The 22,076-nt window shown below is 41.5% G+C and overlaps 1 protein-coding gene across 1 annotated transcript; it reads right to left on the minus strand.

Moving 5' to 3' along the window:
• Positions 1-4,404: 4,404 nt before the first annotated feature.
• On the minus strand, positions 4,405-19,214 carry rnf17 (ring finger protein 17). Its single transcript, XM_083537852.1, has 37 exons — positions 19,121-19,214; positions 17,708-17,853; positions 17,046-17,144; positions 16,883-16,954; positions 16,719-16,799; positions 16,540-16,643; positions 16,209-16,377; positions 15,734-15,810; positions 15,126-15,182; positions 14,829-15,028; positions 14,653-14,739; positions 14,405-14,566; positions 14,057-14,228; positions 13,684-13,807; positions 13,297-13,472; positions 13,010-13,145; positions 12,456-12,612; positions 12,256-12,371; positions 12,060-12,174; positions 11,872-11,995; positions 11,550-11,780; positions 11,016-11,160; positions 9,873-9,985; positions 9,697-9,787; positions 9,477-9,598; positions 9,129-9,400; positions 8,848-9,011; positions 8,626-8,745; positions 8,451-8,531; positions 8,260-8,382; positions 8,113-8,169; positions 7,064-7,171; positions 6,868-6,982; positions 6,636-6,774; positions 6,311-6,497; positions 5,165-5,274; positions 4,405-5,066 (listed from the first exon to the last, which is right to left on the minus strand). The coding sequence occupies exons 1-36, from the start codon at positions 19,170-19,172 to the stop codon at positions 5,179-5,181; spliced, it is 4,590 nt and encodes a 1,529-aa protein (XP_083393978.1). The 5' UTR covers positions 19,173-19,214; the 3' UTR covers positions 4,405-5,066; positions 5,165-5,178.
• Between the last annotated feature and the right edge of the window lie 2,862 nt (positions 19,215-22,076).

Below are 22,076 nucleotides of genomic sequence, written 5' to 3' on the forward strand. Positions count from 1 at the left end.
AAAGTGCTATAAAAATAAACTTGACAATAATGTCAAAAGATCACAGTTCTTCATCCACAAACTTTTTTTTTTTTCCAGGCACATGAGTGTCCATCATGTCTTTCCAGATTTGAGAACTCACTTCTCACTTCTTCACTGGCCCAAACTTGTTCTCATATGACAACATCCATGTATTTTGGTAGTCGCTCTTATCCAGAGTTCCAATTCCAATCATTATATTAAAATATGAGGATAAAGGAATAAACCATGGAATTATGCAGCTTTATTTACTTTTTTTTTGGTAATACAACCCTGGACTTTGGACTCTTATTATAGGATCTTCAGCATTTGCTAAATATTTGGGTGAATTTGCTATTAATTGTGCCTATGTTTCGAAAGCCAGATTTAATTCTTTTCTTTATTAAGCAGGTTCTGGAAAAAAACACTAAATATACATGGTTTATGTGAAACAGAACCTGTTTTTTCTTTTTTAAACATTCAGAAAAATTACTGAAGTTATTGAAAAAAAAAAACATCTTCCTTATCCCCACCCAATCCAAAGTGTACCACAAAAACACAAATTAATAAAAAAAATTATAATAATTAAAAAAAAAAAAAAAAAAAAAAAAGGGGGGGGGGGTTGGGGCTACAATGAAGTTATAGCCTCAACATAGGAAATCATTGGAGAAAGCCAGATTTTGATACGTTCATATGTCTTATTGGCATGTTGGTAAGTGTGTGCCAAGTATCTAAGCACTCTGCTGAAAAGTCTAACTTGCTCTGACCGATGACCAAATAATCTGATACGAATGAGTAGAAATGATCTTTTCTAATTCTACACGTAAAGTCAGAAAACACCAGAGGGTAGCAGAAGACCTGAAGTCCCGTCCTTGTTTTTTTTTTTTTTCCTTTGTGCATCTAGATTTTGAATCGATTTCTCTACTTGTATGTATACTGGCATTTACGTCCATGTAACAGTATCTAAACATTTCTTATTAAAAAAAAATCATATCAGTCAGTGAAGTATTGTGATTTTTTTCTAAGATGTGATCTATTGCTAGTTCCATCAGCAGAGGTGGCAAAAGAACACACCTCCTTTACTTAAGTAGAAGTACAGATCCTCATGTTTTAAAATACGCGGGTAAAAGTTGGAGGTACTGATTATACTTTTTTACTCAAGTAAAAGTAAAGAAGTCTTGGCTCTGACATGTACTTAAGTAAAAAGTAGTTATTACTTCTACCTGTTTTAGCTGTTAACTGGCCCTCACATCATATTAGATGGATGGATGGATGGATGGATGGATGGATGGATGGATGGATGGATGGATGGATGGATGGATGGATGGATGGATGGATGGATGGATGGATGGATGGATAGATAGATAGATAGATAGATAGATAGATAGATAGATAGATAGATAGATAGATAGATAGATAGATAGATAGATAGATAGATAGATAGATAGATAGATGGATGGATGGATGGATGGATGTGATAGCCTAGGGGGTTAACGTCAGAGTCCCCACGAGGATGAGTTTGAGAGTTCGATTCCTGGTTGAGCTGGTTGCTGTGTTGGTAAATAAAACATCTGGACCTTGTCCACTCTGAAAACATTTCAATTCTCTTCTTTCTGTGTTGGATTAATTTCTTGATTTCCTGGTCTTTAATGAAAGATAACCCCACCAAAAAAAAAAAAAAAAGCACTTTAGTGGTAGCTCAGTGGGTTAAGGCTTGTGCCTGAACATGGTCCTTAATATAGTCCACGCTGGTGATAAGGTTTCAAAGCCGGTCCTACATGCCTTCTTTCTTACTGCGCTGGCATGAAACAAAGTATGAACCCTCCAAAAAGCAGACATGCTTTTCAGCAGTGGTCGCTCAGTGGTTTAAGGCTTGTGCCTCATCTAAACATGTCTCCCAGTCTGAGCTCTTCCATGGTTCATCGGATTAAGGCTGGTGCCTCGCTGATGGTAAGGATCAGGGTTTGAATCCTGCTAGTTGCGATGTCAGTTATGTCCCTGCTTCCTAAATCTTTCTTTAGCTTTATATTCTTGTGTTGATGGTTTAAAGGTAGATAGACCTGCTCTAAACAAACTTTCGGGCCTGTCTTCTCTGATGGTCCAGTGGGTTAAATCAGGTGTTGTGCTTTTGGTGGAGTTCAGGGTTTGAATCCTGCTTTCTGCCTGCCAGTCACGATCAGGATTCACTTCCTACATTTTTCTTTAGCGATATATTTTAGTTTTTAATGGGTTGAAAAGAAAGATAGACCTGCTCTAAACAAGCTCCCTAGCATGTCCTCACCGATGGTTCAATGGGTTAAGGTTGGTGTCTCGCTGGTGATGGGGATCAGGGTTCGAATCCTGCTATTTACAATGTGGGTTCAGCTTGTGCTACTTACATCTGTATTCGCTTCCTACATCTTTCTTTAGCGTTAAAATCTTGTGTTGATGGTTTGAAAAGAAAGATAGACCTGCTCTAATCAAGCTTCCCATCCTGTTTTTTCCTGATGGTTTAGTGGGTTAAGGCTGGTACTTTGCTAATGTTGGTGGTCAGGGTTCAAACCTGGCTCTCTGTTTGCTAGTCATGAGGTAGGTTAAATTCCTGATTCCTACATCTTCATATTCTTGTTTTGATGGGTTAAAAAGAAAGATTGACCTGCTCTAAACAAGCTTTCCAGCTTGTCCTTCCTGATGGTTCAGTGGGTTAGTGCTGGTGCCTCGCTAATGGCACGAATCAGGGTTCAAATCCTGCCTTGTCCCTGCCTTGTCCCTGCTAGTCACGATGTGGGTTTGCTTCCCAAGTCTGTCTTTAGCATTATATTCTTGTGTTGATGGTTTGAAAGAAAAGATAGACCTTCTCTAAACAATTGCTATAGCCTGTCCTTCCAGATGGTTCAGTGGGTTAAGACTGGCAATTTGCTGTTGGTGGGGTTCAGGGTTCGAATCCTGCTTTCTGTGTTTCTTTCTGGTCTGAATTTCTTGCTTTGAAGCATGAAACGAAGGATAAACCCCCCAAAAAAAGAAGGTGAGTTGTGGGACTTGATGGCTTTGTGGTAAAAGCCTTGCCTCTGAGCTCAGAGGTTGCTGGTTTGAATCTGGCTTGTCCCCACACTGGGTAAGTTGTCTGGAAATTAGTGTGTGGTGAGCAATGGAGTGGGTGACTGTAAACAAAGGCTGTGAAGACCTGCTGCTTCACAGCCTCAGAGAAAGTGAGGGTGATAGGTTTTTGGCAGAATTTTTTCCCTATATATGCAAAACTAAGTCGATACTTTTTTGGACGTTTTTGCTTCATAACCCCCTGTTTTCAGCTTCTCAGACACCGGGGGGGCAGATGCCCGGATATTGCCCCCCTGCTTCAGGATACACCCTCCGAAACCGTCCACATCCGACCTTCCACGCAGCCATTCCTGACACCTTCCTCACTACAGTCACTGGAACCTTCCACACTCTTAACTTTGAGCCCTGGCCGGGGTTTGAACCGGCAACCTCTCAACCCAGAGGTAAAGCTCTTCCAATTGAGCCACAGGATCTCCTGCAAGAACCTGATTTTTAGGACCTTTTTTAGGACCTTCTTTGGTTCTTTTATAAAACTTTTAAAAAAATTTTAAGGATAGCTTAGGAATTGAACCGGGTGAGTCAGATAGGAGAGGCCGCATTACTAACCACTACACTACCAGAGGGGTGGCAAACAAGGCTTTGCCTATTGGACTCTTGGTTTTTCTATAGTTAAGAGACCACTGTTTTCTCTTAGATCATGATGGTAGAGGGTAAAAACTTCTCCTTCCTGAACATTCTCTCAGTTACTCGAAGTCTATGAGAAGTGACAGGTACAAGAACCACACCTCCAACACCTGCACCACTGATATACCATGATTTACCAGCAACCAATTTTAATGAGCTTTTATTGTTCTGTTTTTTAAAACTTCTTATAATGTTCAATATGGAACTAGAGGTAAGAATCGAACCAGGAAAGTCTTTCATCATAGATCCAACCTCCAACCTCATCAAGCATTATGTAAAAGTAATGTATGTAATGTTATAGAAGACTGTAGGAGCAGAGATCTTGGTGAGGGGTGGTAGTGCTGAGTAGGTGCTTTATATGTTCCACACACATTCAACAAAAAAGAACAAGAAGTTTTTAATTTATGGTTGCAAAATATTTTTGTTTTGGTTGCCAGATCTTCCTCCTCCTTTTCCTCATTTTATCTTTTTTTATCTCTACCTTTAGGGAAGCAGGTGACCATTTGGAAAGCTGATTTATTCCAACTTCTATGATATATACATTTAAATTGTAATCTTTTTCTGTCAGCCTGCATCAGAATAAACAATACCATTAATCAATACCTTAATATTGGACATAATATTGGTACAAAAATTATGCGGAGGGGAAAACATTTTGTTTCGGTCTGGGAATAAAAGAGTCTGATGTTGAAACACAGCAGGAATTTACTTGTTTTGTAACAAGAACAAAATCACAATCAATAAACACAAATACAGGATCAATACTGTAACAGAGGACTGAACATTCAATCACCAAATGTCCCCTTTATGTCTTTCGAAGGAAAAAAAAAAATAATTGGCCTACGGAAATGCCCATCGTTTTCTGGTAGAGCTCGCCAGAAGGAGACGGCAAATTGAGACCATTACCCTCAAGCAAAAGGTAATCGGAGCAAACAAAACTATTACGTTACGATTCGAATTGTAACGGTCTTGTAATTGAAAGTGCAAATCAATTCTAATTAGCATCTTCATGAATGCAAAGCTTTGCACAATGACTAATTTTCAGATGCAACCAAGTGTTAAACTAAGTGTTAAATAATATTTAACAATTATTTAAATTGAATTCGTTTTTTTTCCCTCCATACTGAGACTTTTGATGGATAGCATCAACTCCAGCTACTTAAACGGACCTGGATGGTTTGTGTATCCGTTAAATTGTAGGCATTTTTCCTTTATCTGGCCGTACGAACTAAAATGCGAACCGAAAATATAAAAGCGTTCCGAAACTTCGAACGTCTTCGTCAAAACAAACTCGACAGCAAAAGAACATAAAAAAAAACTCCCTTCCTGCAGGTGCTCCGCAGTGCAACCTGTAAAACAGACAGAACGGATGAATGAACTTTATTAGACACTGGCGTTCCTACGAGCTTTACGTAAAATATTAAATATAATAATAGCGTGTACTTACTTTATTCTGTTTCCTCATTCATAATCAGCCAGGCCTTTCTCCACTAGAGGAGTGTGGACCAAAGTTCCATCTGCGTTGTACAGCATCACAGTCGGGTGTGGCTCTACAGCCTGAAACAACGGTAGCAACACGTTTATTTCAACCGGGTTCGAGTTGCTACGCGATAATTGGTTTTGTAATGCGGGAGAGTTTCCGATAGAAAAAGGGACGATAAAGAATTAGTTTGTGTGCACAAACTAAAAAGTGCACAATTAATTGCGAATCGCCACTTTGTATTTTGGGGTAAACTACAGCTTTACTAATACAATAAAAATTGTGCGCCAGTGAATGCCAACTGTACTTCTGAACAAAATGTCTTGAGTTCAAATCCTAGTGCTGTCAAGCTGCTGGTCCTTAAACCAGGCTGTTGAGCCTCAATTGCTCAGTTGTATAAATAAAATAATTATATATATATATATATATATATATACACACGTTTACGCATAAAAATACGGGTTACGAATGACTCAAAACTCGCAGCCGAATTTTGAAGGGGGAGACGTTGGGTCTTCCGTCACGTGACCCTGGGCGCTTTCCCGCCTCCGAAAGTTTACTTAGCGTCTTGAATTCGTTGTGATAGCGTCGTCTTCGTTTTGTTTATGCTACAGTACAGTAGTCGTTACTGAACAGTTTCGTATACACCGTTATATCGTAGTGGAGATTCTCCTTCCGAACGTCATCTTGTGGGAAAGTAGATGTTAAGGCACCATTATTAAATAATGAATAAGTCCATATTGTTTTTTTGTTTTTTTTTATATGAATATTTGTATTATTCCTCGTGTGGAAATTCGTATCGGTATACACATTTTTCAGGGTGTGAATGGTGTTCAGGAACGAAATCAATTCGAAACCCGAGGTACCACTATATTATATTATATACACACATATACACTTGGTGTTGACTAGAGTCCAAGTCCCAGCTAAAGCAAATTAGCACTGTGATGCAGCCACCACCATGCTTCACCAGAGGTATTATGTGACAAGCCAGGTGGATTTTTATGGATGTATAACCTAAAAACTTTCTACCTCAGTCACATCAAAACATAACGGGTGTATCTGTAATGTATGTTCAAGAAAAAAATACAAACATTACACCTGTGCGCATACCGTAAGCACAGCGCGCAGTTTTCCATGAAGCAGGTCGATCATCTCCATCATAGCCTTCATGCTCCACTCCGGTCGGTAGGGAATGCGTGCTGACTCTTGACACAGATGCGAGGGCTTGAACCCTGCCAGCTGAACACACACCGCCTCACACGGGTAACGGAGCAGAGTCTTGGGAAGACAACGTAATCTGCCACAGATGGACGAATGGTCCTTTTTTTAAAAAGTAACACTAAAGTGCATATTGGCATTTTATGAAATCAAGCAGAATATTCGAAATTCTGTCTGGAAATTGTGTGTTTAAAAAGTGTGATTAAAAACTCCGTACTTGCTTAGTGGCAAAATGTCATCAGAGCCGAAGTCCACATGTCTCACAAGAAGCCGGGTGCTGGGGTTGAGCTCAGAAAAGCCCAGAAGCTTTGCACGGTAAAATTTTCCATCACTGTACTCGGCTAAACAAGGGGCCTCTTTAAAATAAACAACACAAACACACACGCTCCAATCTCACAAAGTGCACTATAGGTCAAAATACCGTGTAAAAATCATGACCGCTAATGTACCAAAAGGGAAATCTTTCAGCAAGGGCAAATCATCAATGTCCCTGTTCACTCGACCCAAAGCTTCGTCCAGAGACTCCTGGTCACAACCTGGTGTATCTATGACACTCAAAAAAACCTGTAAGAGACCCACAGCATGAATGAGGAACATTATTGCATCAACACTTACATAATATCTGTGACGGGGTCCACGTATTACCTCGTTAGGGGTGCGAATGTGTTTGATTTTGACCCAGCAGGACTTCCCTATGTCTGGAAGTTTGTGGTCAGTGTAGATGTCTAAAATGGCCTGAGGTTCCTCCAAACCCTGTTGGAAAATCGGAGATCACGCAATTTAGCATCAAACTAAAAAGCATTCCAGGTTTGTCTTTTTTTTTCTTCTGTTTCCAACCAGTATTTTATAGTTTGTAGAGCATTAATCCCTAATAATTGGGTCCTTCTAATTAACCTGCATATTTGTTTGTTAGCGTGTACGTGTTCATACGAAACTCTCATCTTTTGCTGACGTTTTGGTTACAGAGAAACATATGACCGATGACCAACCACATTATTATAAAGCATCAGAGCTTCCGTGGTTTTCAGGGAACGCTTCTGCATTTGTACAGCATATTTTTTTCCTTTTCTTGAATCCGGCCTGTTAGCTTGCTGCGTTTCGCCGTTTCATTAACATAATACTTACTTTCCTACGTCCAAATGCTCGTTTTTGCATATTTCATTTATGCGCATATTTAATTAGCATACAAAAAATTTCAATTCATTATATACTAGATGCTTATATCTTCACGACTGAACAAAATGTCTGTATTTTCTTTTAAAGCACGGTTGTCAATTTGCCACCTGCAATTACAGTAATTTACCGTTAAACCGCAGTTCGAATCTCGTGCAATATCTTTAGCATTTTTTTATGCATAAAAGTCTACTTTTATACACAAATACCCTGCATTAGGTCTCTATATAGTTATAATAAGCAAAACAGCTTATTCCGTTTTTTTTTTTTTTATTCGATCAATCGCTAAAAATTCGTCTTAATTAAACGTGTGATTAATTGATTATCAAAATAATTGTTAGTTGCAGCCCTAAACCACAGACAGAGCCTCAAACATGCACAACATAAACTGCTGTATAATTGTAGCATCGTCACATGACTGATCTCATCGTACCCGTTTCTTTGATCCCGTATTATAAACCTATACACTAAATGCAGACTTTGATCACTCTGAATAAATGACGGAAGCATGGCAGATTCACCTCTGTATTCAGGTCCCAGTCATCCAAATCAGGCACTGGAGGTTTCACCACACAATCCTTCAATACAAACACAATGTTAAAAAAAATAAAAATAATAATAATTCTATTTTGACCTAAAAGGATTCACATCCCGTGACCGTATCAGACCTCGGGGCTGCCGATCGGCAGGTTGAACGTGGCGTGCTGGTGGTGCAACATGATTCTGCTTAGAGGCATCCCATCCAGTATCATTTCCACATTAACCAAGCCGTGTGGATCCTCCGGCAGCTCCTGAGAAAAGGCACAAGTCGTGAACTGGGGAATGAGGAATGTATTTGTGTTTGAGAATCCGGACGTACAATCACGTGCACACTGACTACGCGGCCAAGCAGCGACTCTTTCATGAGCGCCACTGCGTCCCACTGCCACGAGTCCCCCACCTGCATCCAGTTACACACAGCACAGATGAGGTGAGAAGCAAATACTTTCTTCTATATTAAAAATAAAATGCAGAAATAAATAAAACCTGCTGACCGGGCACACTCCACTTATCCGGCACGGCATGCACAGCTGAGGAACATTCTCACAAAGCACCACTGGATACACGTGGCACACTGGAATGTTCTCCTCAACCCCCTGATCTACATATCGTACCTAGAATCAAAATAGTCATCAAATAATCCAACAAAGTCTTGGGGACGGTGCACTGATTATCAGACCCTCAATCATTTCTTGTCTAGAATGGGAAATCTGAACCTTCACATAGCCTCCGATAACTTCCTGGACTTCTCCACGGTACCAGAGCATGTCGGAGCCCATGACGGCGCATCCCAGAACGTTCTTCCAGTTATAGTGCTTCTGCCTGGGCAAGGTCTTAATGTGCTGCTGGAGCTGCTCCTGCAAGCGCTCGAACTTGCACACTGCTCAACCGTGCCAAAATAAATAACAAGGTTCGAGTACAACATATACGTTATTAGATTAGTTCTCCAAAAAGCGCATAAAACCATTGCTCTTAAAATTGTAAACCCACAACTTACCGGCGTTTAGTGTCATCGCATAGATGACTCCATCGTCAGAGACAGCAGAGATGCTCATGTGTATGTCCCCACAGGGGGGCAGCTCTGGTGGTAGGTAGGCCTGGGTACTCACATTTTCTGGAGGAGGAGTCCTGCGTGGGGCAGGTTTGGGCACATGCGTGTGAGAGGGAGCCGACGATGTATTGCTCTTTTTACACTCTTCCAAGGACGCAATCTCACTTGATGAACAACCAAGGTCATCAGATGTGTCAGGGTCTGCTATGGGTGCAGGTCTGAAAGAACAGAAAAATGAGGCGGAGAAACAGGAGAGTGGGGCCAATTCATTTAAAACAGGAAAAGTTGTTGTACTCGACACTTCTGTCTCTCAGCGCGAGACCCTCAGAGACGAGGAAATCCGCGATGCTGACATTCTGGCCTGCTTTGTTTGAGCACGACAAAGAAACGGGTACTGGTCTGACAGACGAAGGCTCCTGCAGGCATCCCCAAAACACAGACATGCAGGTAAACCAGGGAAAGGCTACATTTTTAGTACTCAAATATAGCAACTTAATGTCGGTCACGTGATCACCTTAATGGTCATCAAAGCCATGGCACCGCTGAGGTAGTAGGAAATGAAGTCACACGCTGTAGCTGTCCAGGAGGAGCAACCACCAGCTGGTCTAAAGGAGGAGTAGACAAGTGAGAAAAGTCAAAGAGAAACAAAATAGAATAGAATCACTAACAACGCCCCGTTCTTTTATATACCTTATATCAGTGAGGCGACACTCGAGCAAAAAAGAGCCAATCAAGTCCAGGAGAAGAGGTCTCAGGTCACTCACGTCGACCTTCACTTTATTTCCAAAGTCACAGCGCAGAACCTGCAGAATTGTTCGTGCACATTCAAACAGTTTTTCATTCCAGACTCAAATAAATGTGCATCTACATTTTGTTTTTTTTGTGGATCTACATAAATACAAAATCAAAAATTCCAGCCATGGCCATCCCAGCCTTCCGTCTTGAACCCGTAAAAAAGAGAAAAAGACCAAGCAGGGTGAAGCGAGGAAGAAGGATCCACCAGCCTGGACCCTCAAAAAGTGGGAGATATTCTGTTTGGAGAAATGACCACAGATTGCTTGCCTTTTATTCTTTAACCCCATCAGGGATTATTGAAGACTCAGAGTTGTTTTGGCACAGGGAGGTAAGACAATGGATTGACTTAAAGGGTGCCAATAATTACCGTAATTTCCGGACTATTTAACGCACCCAAATATAAGCCGCACCTGAGCCGCGTGATGAATGATTCGCATTTCCTGTAGACAGTCCGAGTGAGCGGCAGGTCAAACGTCAGAGGAACATCATCCATATTTATGATGTGGTGCGGCCCGATTCAGTGGGAGCGCATCTGATTTAATATAAAGAGTTTCATTGGTTCACCTGAACCCAATCAGCAATTTCATTGGTCTAATGTTATGGGGCTCAGATTTTTGGATTGAAGTTTGTGAAACCGGGAAAAACCCCGGAAAAATTTATATATAAGCCGCGTGGTTCAAAGCGTGGGAAAAAAGTAGCGGCTTATAGTCCGGAAAATACGGTATGCCCCACTTTTTTTTGTGGATAAAACTGTGCTGTGTTTGCAATTGTTGTTTAATACGTGATTAGAAAACTTTTTTATTTACATTATTTAAGACATTCACAGCGTTTCCTACAATCATTTCGCGTAAATTTTTTCCTAAAAAGCACAAAACAAAACACTGAAAGCACATGCGCATAAGTATTCAGACCTTTTACTCAGTACCTCGTTGAAGCACCTTCGGCAGCAGCTACAACAATTGAACAAGACACGAGCAGAAACCCTTTTCATGGTTTACTCACTAAAAATGCATGGCACAAGTGCGTTTCTCGTCTTACCTCTGCGACGTCGCTTGAGGACACGCTGCACACTTTTCCTCTCTCCCAAACACCGTTGACATTAGCAGCGCAGGACATCTCCGCTTTCCAAACGATCTCCTGTGGTTCGGATTTGGAATACTCGTTTTTCAGCAAGTCGTGAATCCTGGCGTATAGCGGAAATAGAATCTGACTTACTGGTTGTTTACTATGTATATACTTTCTTTCGGTTTCTCCCAATAGGGGTCGCCACAGCGGATCATCCGCATGTTTGATTTGGCACGTTTTTACGCCGGATGCCCTTCCTAACGCAACCCTCCCAATTTATCCGGGCTTGGGACCGGCACTAATGCTTGTGCAACCCTAATGGCTGAGGTCGGTTCCCTGACCGGGGATTGAACCCGGGCCGCAGCGGTGAGAGCGCCGCATCCTAACCACTAGACCACCAGGGAACCTACTGGTTGTTTACTATGTACATTGGTAAAAATATACAGTGGTTCTGGAGACAGTTGATAAATGTTGATCAAGATAATCATTTTATTCGATTTGTTCTACCTCTTTAGGTGAGGGTCATACTGTAGCAGCTGCACAAATATATTTCCAGGGGCGGTCACATGGGTAACCCTGACTTTCACATCCTTCAGAACAGCAGGTAGGGTCAAACTGGACTGAAGTGCTGAAGGGTCACCGGTAGGAAGCGTCGGCTCGCTCTGAGATGGTTCCTCTTCCGCCAGGGGGGGATCCCAAACTGTATCCTCCAGTGGGAGAGGTTTCTTAAGTGAGACTCTAGAGCGGAAGGTATAATTAATCTATAAGTGAATTACTGTGTAGACGCTTTCAATGGGGAAAAAAAACTCGAGACAAATATCGCAAATACTCTGTTCTTAGCGAAGCCAGTCCGCTTTTGACCAAGTAGTCTCCAATGCATGATTGGCGTGCGGTAGAATCCTCGGTGACCTCATACAAACGTACCGGCATAGCCACGGTACTGGACCCGAGTTCTGAAAAACAAACCCGAATGGATGAAATGGTAAAGAAAGTGAATAAAAACGCATGTCTACTCACTTTTGGCGACTACAGTGACCAATTTCTGGTCTGTAAGTTCACGGAAAACGTTAATGCTCTCCTCGCTCCAGGCTCTTCCCACGCTCATAACGCTATCCAAAGAACACCACAGCGCCTGAGGAAAAGAAATTCAAACAGACAGCTGATCATAAAGCTAGCGTTACTGTTTATCTCTAATCTCATACAGGATTCTCACCATGGCCGGCAGTGCGAAAAACTCGTCCTTTATCTGTCTGAGGTCTTTAACAGACAGAGTTTCAGTGTTGCCGAAATCTACATACTGCACTTCCACCATCCGTCCACCAGGGAAACCTGACAATCAGACTCCAGACCAGTTAACACAAGAAACATTCAGGAGATGAGTGAACACTGAATCTCGCACTCAAACACACACACCTGTGACTTGAGCCCTGCACCAGTCCTTGTTGTCATAGAGGGCAACACATGCCTGAGACAGAACAGGGGAGTAGATCTGAAGGTCACTTTCAGCTCCAGGAAGCCCATAACAGTTCTGCAGTTGTGTGTTTAGTAGCAGGAACTCCATATTGTCCACCTTCGATTCAATACATAAAAGTAAAGAAAAAGAAATCAGACTTAATATCTACAGTTTCCAGACAGAATAGTGCTTTGAGCTAAATTTGGTAATTTTTTTAATAAAAAATTAAAACACAAAACACAAAATAAAAAGTTTCCAACATTCTAAAATTACTAAAATTCAATTGTAAATAATTTTATTAAAAACATCATTTGGCTAAGCATGGCTTTTAATGACAGTCTTCCTTTCTTTCTTTCTTTTTTTTAAATTTTTTATTTTTTATTTTTTTTGTTGGTAAAATCACTCCCAGTTTGAGCTTTTTGCTTTGAAAGAAGAAGAAAAAGAAGTTGTGGATGTTCAGATCTTTTACGTCCCCCATGAGAACTTTAAAAAGTGTCATGTGCAGTCAACTCACAAGCTGTATGTAAAAGTCGGACGGCGTGTTTACGTGGGAGACCACAGCGTTCAGCTCAGTGTTCAGTACGGGGTACACAGGTTGGTAAAACTGCAGTGTCTTACTGCCTCCAGGGGCCAACTGGGGAAAATAGAACCTGCCATAACACACACACACACACACACACACACACACACACACACACACACACACACACACACACACACACACACACACACGCACAATGTTTAATAATAATTGGACGATATTTTGTGAGTGATCTCAAGCTTTACGGTAACGTATCCTGCCTGGCGAGTTCCATAAACACAAGGTGTTCGCTCAGAGAAAGCGTAGTGTTCATCGATATTTTCTTCAGATCCACCAGCAGCGTGTCTCTCTCTTCTCCGAGCACTTGCATCTTCACAACACTTGAGTCGATCACGTGCTTCATCTCTTCGGATGCTTCCCTGCACCAACCTTTTACCTGCAACGCATTAAAGAAACACACTTACTCGAGCAGTTCATTAGGGAACACCTGTATCCAATGGCAGCATTCTGGCTGAAAGGTTATTTCACAAAGCTGCATTTTAAAGCACTTTTTTTTTTATTCATCACTTATTAAAAAACATGTAAGGACTTAAAATAACTCATGGGGGGGGGGGGGGGGGGTTTGATCACTAGCGTTCATATCTTACCAGGTTTGAGGGAATGATGCCTTTAAGGGAACACCTAATTGCCTGAGGGGCCCAATGATGCAGGTCTGCCTGAGCAGCAGAATCGGCTTTTCGCATACGTTCGTTCAGCTCCGCAAGATCATCGCTGAGAGGGTTGGGGTTTGAGGGAGGAAGAGATCACAGTGAACGACGTCTACCATGGGAGAATTTCTAAACCTTTACTCACCAAATCTGTGTGCAACCCATACCAACTTAGGCGTCTAAGCACAATATGCAAATGCATGTGCATATGCATGTATGCACAAAACAATATGCAAATGAGTCTATTTAAAAGGAATCAATGGCACGTGGTGTGGACCAGACTGACAACCAGACACGCAGAATCTCTGCTCACCCAGAAATGGTGAGTCCTTCGGAGAAGCCATAATCAAGGAAGAACACTTCCAGGTGTGCAACATCCCTAGCGGAGCACTGAGTCACGCACTCAAGACAGCCTTTCTGGATCAACTCGTGCACCTCTGCTCTACACCAGACGTTGTCTTTCCGTTTGACAAACACCAACGCTCCTACATCCACACGCGCACACACAAATTACACACAAACTTTCCCGGATTCTGTCTCTCTTTTTTTTTTCATGCATGTTAAAAAACGTATCCACATTATGAAATTAATTATAGTAAGACAAATAAATCAATAAATAAACATGAACGTGCTATTCCAATCAAAATCTTGACATTCGTACCGGTCTTGATTTGGTCCATTCCGGTGAAGTGGCTACGCACTCCAGAGCAAATGCTGCTGATCTTTTTGGACAGAAAGACTCCCGCCTTGCGCTCCATCACATAGCGCACGTAGAAATGCGAAGGGTTGATTATGTGGGTTACGGCAACCAACTCCTGCGATGCTGGAAACCACAACGTTCGTTTTTCAGGTTTGAAACAATTAAAAGAAAACTGGAAGAAAAAAAAAAAAAAAAAACGATGGATTGACTACTTTGGGAGAACGCGGTCCTGTCCGTTGGTGCTTTGCGATTCTTTCTTGCTACCCTTTGTCTCTGTGGATGCTTGGGCTTTTGGTCTGAGGGAGTAGAAACGGGTGATTGATTAAAGCTCATCAACTAAACCCAAGATACTCAATGAACTGTTCAGACACGTGCACATACGGACCTTTTACTTCTTCCTCCCCACCAGCAACTGGTTCCTCAATGATTTCCTCTATAATTACATCAGGGCTTATAGGAGGGATGCGTTTTCGGGATGAAGTGCGAGGAAAGATGGGCGCTTGAGGACCGTCCCTGTGTCCTCTGCGTTCCCATGAACCCTTAGCCCTGACTGCAGCGACCGGGATGGCCGTCTCCTCACACACGCTGCCATGACGAACAAACAACTGTAGCTCTCAAATCACATTCTGGTTGTGAAATGTAACAAATCCTCAATATTTTAATATTCAAAATGCATACTCACGGTGGTGAATCTTTGAGCTCCAGGGAGCTTTTCACGTAGTCTTCATGGAGAATGCACCTATAGAAAAACAACTTCATTCATTATATCTACTATTTTGAGGGAGACAATAGGTGGAGAAGAGCCTGGAGAAGGTGGAGGAGTTCAGGTACCTGGGCTCAACAGTGCAAAGAAATGGAGAGTGTGTTAGAGGAGTGGAGAAAAGCGTGCAGGCAGGGTGGAGTGGGTGGAGAAGAGTGATAGCAGGAGTGATTTGTGATGGAAGAGTATCTGCGAGAGTGAAAGGGAACGTTTAGAGGACTGTGGTGAGACCTGTGATGTTGTATGGTTTCGAGACAGTGGCATTGAGTAAAAGACAGGAGGTGGAGCTGGAGGTAGCAGAGCTGAAGATGTTGAGATTTTCCCAAAGCTATCCTACACAATTGTGCCTCCGACTTTGCGGGAACAACTTGGAGCAGAACCACAGTACGGCTGAAGAGGTCTCAATAGCTCTTTTCCATAGAGTCGATTACACAGTGTATAAGAGATGTTGGTGTAAAAATCAAGCTCTGGTTTATACGATATAAAGTTTATATGTAATGTATTACGTAACGCTTAGTGACCAGACCTACCGAAGACCTGATCGTAGACTGAGGCAGCTCCTCTCGTATGACTCGGTGTCCATAGGACTCTGCAGAGTCTCCAGAATCTGAGCAAATAAATTCACATTCATACATCAAAACACACTCACCAAAATCACTTCTACACCTACTAATAAATACACTTTAAATAGCTCTTCTAATCTGTTTAGGTATGAGCCTACTAGCATTGGTTTCTAGTTTTTACTAGAACCTGTACTAGACTTTTATTAAGGCATCCCTGAGCTGGATCTTCTGATTGTTAATGCTACAGACTCTACGCCTCTACGTCACATGTCTGTAAATCATTTTTGGTATATTTGGTCACATCACTATTTGTACTGCTGAGTATATGGTTTGGAGAGGTATCACTACAGTCCAAACTCGTGTCTCTTCACTATAAAGTGGCACCAGAAAAATACGGGCCACAACATTTTAACTGGTTCTATCAAGCACCGATGATACACACCTCGTCCAGATGGCAGTACGTCTCCAGCAATGGGACCTGGCAAACATGTTGCGCTTTTTGGATGGCCGTGTGCAGTTCTTTCCGTCGCACTTGCAGTTTCTGACACTCCTCTCTCCCAGGTGAGAAGAGCTCCTCTAGGCAGCTCAGATCAGATACCAGTGCATTGCGTCTACATGACATAAAATACAGCTGCATGTATGTGTGTATATACATATATGTTAGGGGTGTAACGGTCCACGTATTCGTATCTATTCTATTCTAGAGCGGAGAACGTCGTATGCAAAACGGCAACAACTCCATGACGATTTTCCTCTCAGTGTCACCAGCGCACCTCCTTTGCAGTATGGTGATCGCCTTCTCGACGCACTCGTCGATTTCCTTTATGACGCGCGTCTTCTCTTTGTTCAGCTGCGACTGCATGCCTGTAAACAGAGACTTGCCACAAAAGAAGACAAATTCGAATCGAGGGAAATTCACCACTAGAAGTTAGAGGGTTTTCATGTAACTTACCTGGTGCAGGTTATCCAGGCTCTTCAGGTTTTCTTTTGCTCTACAGAGGGCTTCATTTAGAAGTTTCCCCACATCAGGACCCTGCACATGTACACACCATTGAATTTCAGCTTCACCCTGGTTTAAACATCACTTTTTAAACATCATTTTTTGAATCGAATCACCTCCCCAGCAATCTCCTCGTGGGACGAACGTGCCGCGCGACCCCTCGTTCTGTGAGCGGTGTGTCTGCCTCGCCCATAGAGCATAATCATTCACCATAAATACAGAATGTTATAGTTTTATGGGGATGTATTATTTACTTTAAGACTTTTAAGAAAAGATTTACCTTCTCTTGGAGTTCATCTTGGATGTGTAGATAAGGCCAACTATCCTGCTGTCCACTTGCAATCCATCCACCCCTTCCTCCCCAATTTCAGAGCTCATCTACGGCAAATATTCGATGCGCATCGAATCAGAAACAAGCAGGCAACGCGTACACACATTGATGTTGAAATCATCACACCAACATGGACCCCCGATTTGTTGACTTTTAACACCCATTTGGCCGCTTTACTCAATACATTGTGGCCAAGTCTAGTGATTTCTGACATTGACCAATCACTGAGCACGACTGCTCCCCAGTAACCAATCGCATTGTGCTCTATTCGCTCTATTGTAAAAGGCTATTCTAAAGGTTTCATTGGTGCGTTTCAGTCAACCAACAATGCATTGTTTTCCAATCTGATTCAGTTTTATGACTTTTATTAACCTTCGTCATGAGGTACACCAATTTGTAATACGCCAATGGTCATGATAAATCAAGTAATTCCAGTCTATGGAGTCATTTGGTGACAATCTAAACACACTTTATCTGCTACCCTCTGAAAAAAACTGAGCAAGAGCACCGGCTGTGTGGAGAAAGGACGAGGACAGAGTTGTCGACAAGACCTGAGGACGGGAGTTAGGGGGCGGAGTTGGCCACAAAAGTAGCTGTGGACGTTAATCACCTTGCAGTCAGGACAGATGATGTGGGACAGGACGTTGCCGTTGTCCTGTGGACACTGCAGAGAATGGAGACACTCAGTGCAGAAGATGTGACCGCAGAAGAGCACATGGGGCAGCCTACACCCCACCACCACCTCCTCCTCCTCCTCTGTACACAGGAATGAACAGAAACCAAGGGCAAAAACAGAGTTTTAGTTTTTAAATAAAATTGTGCTGTTGTATTTACTAAATAAAAACAATTTAAGCGTAGCGGTTTGTCTCCGTCACATCCGCTATTGATTTGGTTAGATAATGTGATCTACACTATATTACCAAAAGTATTGGGTCACCAAATTCCACATTTAGTCCCAAATTTGCTCTCCTGGGAAGATGTTCCACTAGATTTTGGAGTGGGCTTATGGATATTTGTGTTCATCAGCCACAAGGGTGTTACGAAAGGCAGGTACTGATGTAGGTGAGGAGACCTGGGGTGCAGTCAGCGTTCACATTCATCTCAAAGGTGTTCAGTAGGGATGAGATCAGAGCTCTATAGCAGAAAAATCTTCCTCTCCAAAGCATCCAGATCTTCAAGGAGCTCAGGGGGAATCACCGTGCTGGAACAGGTTTGGGTTTTGAAGTTTGAAGTAAATGCAAAATTTTATTAGAGCGCCATCTAAAGACAGTTGAGAGATTTGTAGTGACAGTTTGGAAAAGAACTACATAAAGTAGGAGGGCAGGTGACACAATACTTTTGAGAAGAAGAAGAAGAGCTGGTCCAGAAGACCTTCCATCTATTCTTTTTTTCTACTTCAAATTAAAAATTTTATTCGTCACATACACATTCATACAGAGTACGACATATAGTGGTGTTTTTTTACGACCGTCCAACTTGTAAACATGAAAGAATATAAGAATAAAAAATATATAAAAAAATTATATTAAAATATAATTTGACTAAGCATTAAAAAATAAAAAAATATAATATATATATATATATATATATATATATATATATATATATATATATATATATATATATATATGAATCTTTGTTTTAGTGTTAACCTTAGCTAATGTTTAATAAATATGCATATTTAAGTAAATATATAAAAGTTCCCACAAGATGTTTTGTATAAAATAATTAGAGATTATATTTGTATTAAGGCAGAGGGGCCTTCAATTTCATTTTGGGGCCTCCAAATTTCTAGAACCAGCAAATATTTTTATAAACCATTTATTTATAATTTAAAAGAACTCAGACATCTGAACTTGACTAACCTTAGACTAGCTAGAAGACCAAACCTGGTTCTTGCACTCAAACTCATTTCAGTCCATGTTACTTTAAATGTCTTCATTTGGTCAAAATATCAGCTAATGTTCTACTTTATTCTGAGAAGACACTTTATTTAATATTTAGAAACGTATAAAAAATTTACCGGACAACGTATAGGGCAGGCCACAATTATTACAAACCACTGCGGAGTCCATTATGATGTTTCTCTTCACCTGCACTCGAAAACACGTGGAAATCACCGGTTCTTTTTACTGAGTCGAATCATTTGACTCAAGAGCCGATTCCTTCAGGATGAGCGGTATCACTTGTTTTTTTATTCTCGCTGCGATACCAAGACTTTTCAATACCACTATAATCGATACCGATACTAATATTTTAAAGGTAAACATTTATGAATGTTATTAATAGCAGATTAAAATGAGCTGAACTTCACTGTTTATTACACTGATTCACATAATATCAGTCATAGGAAATTCACCACTGGAAAAGGAAACAACTCAGGGGCTGTTTATGTATCTATACCTGACATGGTGCAAGTTATCCAGGCTATTAAGGGTTTATTTTGCTCTATAGAGGGCTTTATTTAATCTGGACCCTAGTTTCCAAAGATTACTATTCAGACAAACGACATTCCTTCTCCTGTATAGGTTTTTGTAAAGGAACAAGAGAATGTTGATATTTGTTTTCCCTTTTTATCCGTTTTCTTTTGGACTGATCAATTCAATGCAGTGATCCTTCATCCCGGCCTGCCTCTGGATGGCGTTGTCTTCCTGTCACCGAAGCTGGGGACGGTTTCTCATCAACGCCCTGGGAATCCATGAATTTATGGATTAAGAACAGGAGCTTTGAGGATGGATTTGGACTGTAGTTAATGTCAACAGTCTGCTACACTGACTCAGGACTACAGTTTGCTTTCGTTTGCATCGTTTATCTGTAATAAATGGACATTCGGTGCCACCCAGATGAGGATGGATTCCCTCTTGAGTATAATGTTTCTTCCTTATGCCATCTCAGGGAGGTTTTCCTTAAAACAGTGGCCACCGGCTCACTCATCAGGGACAAACTTACACTTATAAAGAACATATTAATTTTTATGTAAAGCTGCTTTGAGACAATGTTCATTGTTAAAAGCGCTATACAAAAAAAAATCACTTCAGCATCCTACTGAACATTTAAGGAGCGTGATCCCAATTTCACACACATAAAAATCACATATTGCTTTATTGACTGACGTGATTTAAAAATTAAAAACCAAGAAAAAAGTTTGAGACACAACACAAGGAAAAACTCCCCGAGATGGCATAAGTAAGAAACCTTGAGAGGAACCAGACTCAAGAAGGAACCCATCCTCATCTGGGTGGCACCGAATGTCCATTTATTGCAGATATACGATGTTGTGGGGTCAGTGATGATGATCAGAAGTAAAAAAGTAGTCCTGAGTCAGTGTAGCAGACTGTTTACATTAACGACAGTCCAAATCCATCCTCAAAGCTCCCGTTCTTACTCCGGAATTTCATGGAACCACCAAAGGTGTTGATAAAAACCGTCCCCAGTGGCCTCCATTAGAAGAGAACACTATCCACTATCCAGTCAAGAAGGTTTAAACCCCAGTATCTCTAACATGATATGACCAAAGCTTTTATTTGAGCAGGTTTCCTGGCACCATTGTAGTCAATATGTTATGTTTGAATGCTCTCGTTCCTCAATCTCATGTTCACTCATGGTTGGGTGGCTGGATGTCGGATCTTCCAGAGCTCCATTATGTATGCGTTATACGTTGGCTGAAGTCCTTCTAGAATAAATCTTCACTGGTACGCCAGATTACAAACTCAATATAAATATAACTTATTCTAAGAAGAAAACTTGCTAATTTACAGTGGGTACGGAAAGTATTCAGACCCCCTTAAATTTTTCACTCTTTGTTATATTGCAGCCATTTGCTAAAATCATTTAAGTTCATTTCTTTTCCTCATGAATGTACACATAGCACCCCATACTGACAGAAAAACACAGAATTGTTGACCTTTTTGCAGATTTATTAAAAAAGAAAAACTGAAATATCACATGGTCCTAAGTATTCAGACCCTTTGCTGTGACACTCATATATTTAACTCAGGTGCTCTCCATTTCTTCTGATCATCCTTGAGATGGTTCTACACCTTCATTTGAGTCCAGAAATTTTTGATTATACTGATTGGACTTGATTAGGAAAGCCACACACCTGTTTATATAAGACCTTACAGATCACAATGCATGTCAGAGCAAATGAGAATCATTAAGGTCAAAGGAACTGCCTGAAGAGCTCAGAGACAGAATTGTGGCAAGGCACAGATCTGGCCAAGGTTCCAAAAATTTTTTTGCTGCACTTAAGGTTCCTAAGAGCACAGTGGCCTCCATAATCCTCAAATGGAAGACGTTTGGGACGACCAGAACCATTCCTAGAGCTGGCCGACCGGCCAAACTGAGCTATCGGGGGAGAAGAGCCTTGGTGAGAGAGGTAAAGAAGAACCCAAAGATCATTGTGGCTGAGCTCCAGAGATGCAGTCGGGAGATGGGAGAAAGTTGTAGAAAGTCAACCATCACTGCAGCCCTTCACCAGTGGGGCTTTATAGCAGAGTGGCCCGACGGAAGCCTCTCCTCAGTGCAGGACACATGAAAACCCGCATGGAGTTCTCCAAGAAGGTGAGAAATAAGATTCTCTGGTCTGATGAGACCAAGATAGAACTTTTTGGCCTTAATTCTAAGCGGTATGTGTGGAGAAAACCAGGCACTGCTCATCACCTGTCCAGTACAGTCTCAACAATAAGGCATGGTGGTGGCAGCATCATGCTGTGGGGGTGTTTTTCAGCTGCAGGGACAGGACGACTGGTTGCAATCAAGGGAAAGATGAATGCGGCCAAGCACAGGTATATCCTGGACGAAAACCTTCTCCAGAGTGCTTTGGACCTCAGACTGGGCTGAAGGTTTACCTTCCAACAAGACAATGACCCTAAGCACACAGCTAGAATAACGATGGAGTGGCTTCACAACAACTCTGTGATTGTTCTTGAATGGCCCAGCCAGAGCAATGACTTAAACCCAATTGAGCGTCCCTGGAG

Source organism: Silurus aristotelis, assembly GCF_946808225.1.
Source record: "Silurus aristotelis genome assembly, chromosome: 3".
NCBI lineage: Eukaryota > Metazoa > Chordata > Actinopteri > Siluriformes > Siluridae > Silurus > Silurus aristotelis.